Genomic DNA, 6190 nt, shown 5'->3' on the forward strand with positions numbered 1-6190 from the left:
GGAAAGGCTATACAGTAAATTAAACCACATGCTATATAGTTTATCTATGCATTTATTTATAAAAAAGTGGGAAACATTGGCAAGCGAGGGGGGGGGGGGAGATAGTGCCCCACCATACAGTTTTTTGCTCTAACCATCAACAAACACTGGAGTGATAAAAACATTGCGAGGTTCAGCCAGCTTCGAATTTCGAACCCTCTGGATAACTGTTGGGATAATGAAGATTTGTGGGAGAATCGTCGACTGGCCTCCTAGATTAACCAGTATGCCAACGCAATATCCACATGAGTAGGTGAATCAAGTTTTAAACAATGACGTGATCTTGCAGCTATGGTCGTAAAAATCACGAATTCAGATCACAAAATAATTGGTCTGAACTCCTCCCCTCTCCTGTTGAAATCCCCAGGATGAGATTTCCAAATTTTCAAATTATTGCCAGACCACTACATACATAATAAAGTAAAAGAAAAATATAAATACAACTGATCTTCACTTCAATCAATCAATAAAATTACCATTAGGACAAAGCAGTAAAAATCAACAAAATGTTAAAAAAGAGAAAAACATTTAAACAAAACAAAAATTATTCTTCACAACCTGTGGCATGAAAAATTACAAGAAGCTTGGTCCCACGAATTAGCAAGTTTTATAGTAAAAAAAAAAATACAATATAAAACTAATTACTTAATTTCAAATTCAGAATAGCATAAGCAAGGCATTGGACCATAGCTATTATACGATAATGCAACCAACAAGTAATACAAACTTTCATAGAAAACCAGCACCATATGAACTTGTGCGTTATACAACAATTTTACAATGATCAAAACAACATAGTGTATAATATAATTATTTAAATTGATGATCCAAATAATCTATTTTTAGTAAACAGTATTACAATTGAACCAACATATGAGCATGAAATTACAAAAAAAATCTCTCCTTAAAGTAAAGCGTGCTATATAAAGTATATAATTTACATCAATCATGTTATGTAGTTACAATCTTAATCTAGTTATGCTCTTGAACCACCATCTCAGGCATCAAAGTACAACCAGGAGGGTCATCAGCCAAAATTGGAGTGGAGTGGATTAGAGGGTGGGGACATCTCGTATTTCTCAATTGATTGAGTCTACCAAAGTCGATAGTGCCACCTCAAAACCACTATCGTGATCCTTTCGGTATATTTGAGTATTATTATAAAAAAAAAATCGCTTAGTAACACTGAATACATACTAGCTATGAGAGCGCACTCGATAAACGTTTGAGCACCAACACTAAGAAAACCATAATTTTTGGATTTTCAGTAATACAAAATTCTACAACTGGCTGTACAAGTTTTTACATAATTTTTCCTTACTTACTATCGCTATAAAATTAGAAGCAGAAAAATCAAGAAGATACAAAAAAAAAATCTGTTAATATTGTCCAATGAAAACTATTTTTTTTGACAAACTTATGAATATTTTTCATTTTTTTTTATCAAATTTACTTCATGTGTTTAATATAATATGATAGTTCAAATTAAAATTCCAAAATAATTAAATAACCCTATACACATAATAAAAAAAACCATTTTTTAGACAGCGAATTAATTAAGAAAGCATTTCTCACTGGTGGCGATTCGCTGTTTGAAGGATTTTCTAAGCGATAAATTATTTCGCCCATTCAAAATGTGCCGTTATCTAATGAAACAGCGACTATGATAATCCAGAAGATGTCAACTGATTTAAAAAGTCAGTTGAAAAATGATATGGAAGTGTGAATGGCTCTCACTGCAACTAGACAGATATATCCGATACAGCACTGAAATTATTTTAAGCAATAGGCAAACGATGAAGAATGATTTATTGTCGATCATTAAAGCTTATTTTAAAACATTAAAGCTTATGTATACAGTGGAACCCCGATCAACCGTTCTCGGATAATTTTTCAGTCACGTCGCTGAGTTTGCACAGGTCGGTTGCGTTGTCTTGCCTCACATCTCGTACCGCGAATTTTTCCAACTTAAACCAAAATGCCCCCCCATGAAAAAAACTAGAACTCTAGCTGAGAAGCTGAAAATAATTCAAGACGTCGAAACCAATCCAGGAGAAAAACGAGTTGACATAGCAAAACGTCTGGGACTAGCACCATCAACTCTAAACACAATTGTTGCTAGGAAGAATGACATTCGCAAAACAATCGAAAAGTGCGGCAAGTCAGCGAATAAAAGATAATCTCCTAAGGAGTCTACTTTTAGTGAGCTTGAGGAGATTCTTCACACGTGGTACCAGCCGGCGCGAGCTGAAAACATACCTATCGATGGATCCATAGTGAATATTTTCGCCACCGTTGGTGAGTTTGCTCCGTTACTAAAGATTCCATATTTTGTTTTGGTGACAACTATATGGGTCGGTGAAGAAAGACTCAGATCCACCGTCATACAAGAATAATACATCAACAATGTGTCGACCAGGTTCAGGTGAACTCTCAGGCTATCGAGAGGATGCACGAGCCCTTACACGAAGGTAACTGCCAAGGCTTCCGCCTAACATGCGAGAGTCACTCAAACAAAATGAAACGAGTCTATTCAATAAATTTTGGGCTAATCTCTTTTAATCCCTATTATTACAATAGAAAGTTTTCGAATGGTGAATATTTTCGCCACCGTTGGTGAGTTTGCTCCGTTACTAAAGATTCCATGTTTTGTTTTGGTGACAACTTTTTTTTGCAACTATATGGGTTGGTAAAGAAAGACTCAGATCCACCGTCATACAAGAATAATACATCAACAATGTGTCGATTAAGTTTCCTAAGACAAGAATGCTGAGACCCATATAGTAGCTCACTCATCAGATGACTTGCTGCATAGTGAAGGAAGAATTTGTTTACTGAAGCGACGCAAAGTAGATCGATGAGTTAACAACTATTATCCAAAACTCCTAATTCAGCGAAGACGACGAACTGTCGATCTATCAGCCACGCAGTTAAATCCACCCCCCCCCCCCTCCCGCAGCTAACGGACACTGATTGAGGGAATTGTTTAATTTAAAATCGTAAATGTGTTAAATTATCACATTAAATTTTCATATTTAACGATGCCATTGCATATCAAAGTCAGAACCTACAGAGCTTGACTATAGTCTGGCACAACCAATACTACAGATCCAGCAAGAAGAATCTAATCTTTCTCTTCAAAATCTCTCATCTCTGGAGGGTCAAGAACTCGAATCAGAGCTTTACAAACTTCGTACACAATGGTAGAGATTAACTGATGTGAAATTTTGAATAGATATTGTAGACTCATATAACTATCAGCTTTTTTTCCTAAAAGACCTCGTTTATTGCGGCCTCTTTCAAGTGATTCGGATTCGGATGATGAAAGTGATTTTGATAACATGTTGTGGTCATACCGTGATTCCGTGACAGTGTTAGAAACATTTTTGGGCAGCACTGGAGTCAAAATCTTCCCCAATGCCGGTGAAAATGTCAGTGACGTTTCAAAATTGTTTATTGGGGATGCTATTCTATTATTTATGGTGAATGAATCGAACAGGTACCATCGTCAAAACATCGATAAATTTAAAGATTTCAAAAAATCTCTGAAGTGGAAAGATGTTACGTTGTTGGAACGAAAAACGTTTTAGGCCTAATTTTGCTAATGGGCCATATAAAAAAGAGACAAGCGACGATTATTCGATAAAAGATCAGATGCTGGAGACCCCGTTCTTTGCAACCGGTATGTCTAGAGACAGATTTCGCCAAATATGGAGAGCGTGGCATTTTTCTAACAACGAGGAAATAAATTCAACTTGTGGAAGATTAATCAAAGTTCAACCCATAATCGACTATTTCATTGAAAAATTCAATAACGTGTATAAGTGGAACAATTAGAGTCAATAGAGGTTTTCCAGTAAATTTACGGGCCGTAAAACTAAACAAGGGAGAAATGACTTTCCATAGAAAAAAGGATATTCTTATTCAAGTTTGGAAGTCCAAAAAGGACATACGAATGATTTCCACTATTCATTCTACTCAATTTGCCATAACTAATAAAACAAATAAAAAAACTGGAGAAAAAATATTAAAACCATATTGTATTATAGAGTATAATAAATATATGAAAGGTGTGGATCGTGCAGACCAATATTTGTCATATTTTTCCATCTTACGTAAAACGACTAAATGGACAAAGAGAACGGTCATGCACCTGATGAATTGTGCTCTCTTCAATTCATTTATTTCTTTGTTTTATATACATATGTTTTATGTGATATCATTAACTTTAAATTAATTGTCACAATCGCTGATTGCTGTTACCATGTATCATACACATATTTGTGTGTTTAAGAAATGCGCGATCGATAAATTTAATAATAAATGCGATAAATTTAATATTAATTTGAATAAAATAAATTAAATTGTTAAGTTTATTATTGACTATTACAATGTCCAATACTCCGGAGGAATTCCTGAAGAGGTCGCGAGAATTAAATAAATTAATTAATAAAACTCTGACCTCTAAATCAAACATGCTTTCGAATAACCAAAAATCGTGTCTTCTGTCTGCGTTTGAGTTGATAACGGGTGTTGAATCATTAACACAGACTTGTGTTTCTGACAAGAGGGCCTTGCATGGTATCCGAGCGATCGTTTGTGGTGTTTCCGATAATAAACAGCCAAGTACTCAAAGCTCACCTGCTAGCCCTGCCCAGGTGAAGAAAAAGATTGAGAAAATCAAGTCTGGCGAAAAGTTCCATTCTAGTCAGAATAATGATTCACTAAATTTATTAAATAAGACGTCTTCTGGAAAGACGTCATCATTTGATTTGGAGAAGAATAATTTGCCAATTGACTTGGTCCCGTCACTTTCTCCTTCACCTACAACTCAGGTTCCAATGGTGTGTGGTGCTGTAACGGGCTATATTTTTTCTTTCAAGTTATATTCTGGATCAGGACTTAAATTAAATGAAATAGTTATGGAATTATTAGAAAACAGTTTTAATAAATGGCATCACGTATATATGGACAACTTATACAAAAGTGTGGAATTAAAAAAAATCGATTGTGTGGTACGATTCGAATAAATCGAGGATTACCAGAGTTTGAAAATATATAAATTACAAGTTTCGGAGACCACATTCTTACGATGCGGCCAAATATTACTACAATTGTTTAAAACCAATAAAAAGAGAGATGTGCGGATGATATCCACTATTCATAATGGAGACCTTGTTACCACAGGGAAAAAGGACCGAAAAAGCGGAGACCTCATTTTCAAACCGAAATGTATAACAGACTACAATAACTACATGAAAGGCGTTGATCGGGCCGATCAATTCCTTAGCTACTATCCAGTACATCGGAAAAACACAAAAATGGACAAAGAGAGTCGCATTTTAACTCATTTCGAGTCTATGAAGAAATAACAACGACCTACCTGATTGCAGTGTTACTTAAAAAATTTATGTCCGATCACCAAATTCCACTTCTTCCCTAGCCTGGTAATTCTCCCGACTTAAATCCCATAGAAAACGTTTGGCACATTCTAAAATGTAAATTAAATAAACTTCCATGTTCTAATTTAACCACCCTGAAACAAAATATCCTGTCAGTGTGGCAGGGAGACCCTGATATTAAAAATACCATCACAGCTTGCATTGAGAGTATCGCTTTGTCTTAAAAAAAAATGGGGGTGTTGATAGATTCGATCAGCTTTGCTCAACGTATCCATTTGCAAGGTGACACAAAAAATGGTACTTTGGAGGCTTGCAGAGTAAACAGTTTTGGGGTTGCCATACCGAACTTAATGCAAGGTGGAAATAAAATCAATTTTGTCGATTTGAATATTTATCACGATTAATATATTGAAATCATCCCTTCTCAACAAAACGACTAATTTTTGAAACACAAAATAAACTATTTGTGAATTTTTAACTCATAACTCATCATCATTATATTGTGACAATAATGTAATAACGTAACTGCTGTCTGAATGTCTTAATGGAAGATTATCTCTCATCCACTGCAGAATATTTTGATATAAAGGATACAATATAGTCGAATTCAATGTTCGAGAATTGGTCCTTGGACGAATTTTAAGCATGCATATGATGAAGTGGAAAAACTCCTCAAACTCCTAGGGTTTATGTCGTAATGGAAGATTCTCACTCGTCCACTGAAGAATCTTTTGATATAACGGATAACA

At 35.1% G+C, this 6190-nt stretch overlaps 1 protein-coding gene across 1 annotated transcript in view; it reads left to right on the forward strand.

Moving 5' to 3' along the window:
- The window catches only part of LOC143920789 (uncharacterized), a 228593-nt gene extending 223081 nt beyond the window's left edge, over positions 1-5512 (forward strand). Inside the window, exon 2 of the mRNA XM_077443745.1 lies at positions 89-5512. Within this exon, the coding sequence (XP_077299871.1) occupies positions 4431-5069 (639 nt within the window). The 5' untranslated portion in view covers positions 89-4430 and the 3' untranslated portion in view covers positions 5070-5512. The remainder of the gene's footprint in view (positions 1-88) is intronic.
- Positions 5513-6190: the final 678 nt, after the last annotated feature.

This window comes from Arctopsyche grandis, chromosome 13, assembly GCF_051622035.1.
Source record: "Arctopsyche grandis isolate Sample6627 chromosome 13, ASM5162203v2, whole genome shotgun sequence".
Taxonomy (NCBI): domain Eukaryota; kingdom Metazoa; phylum Arthropoda; class Insecta; order Trichoptera; family Hydropsychidae; genus Arctopsyche; species Arctopsyche grandis.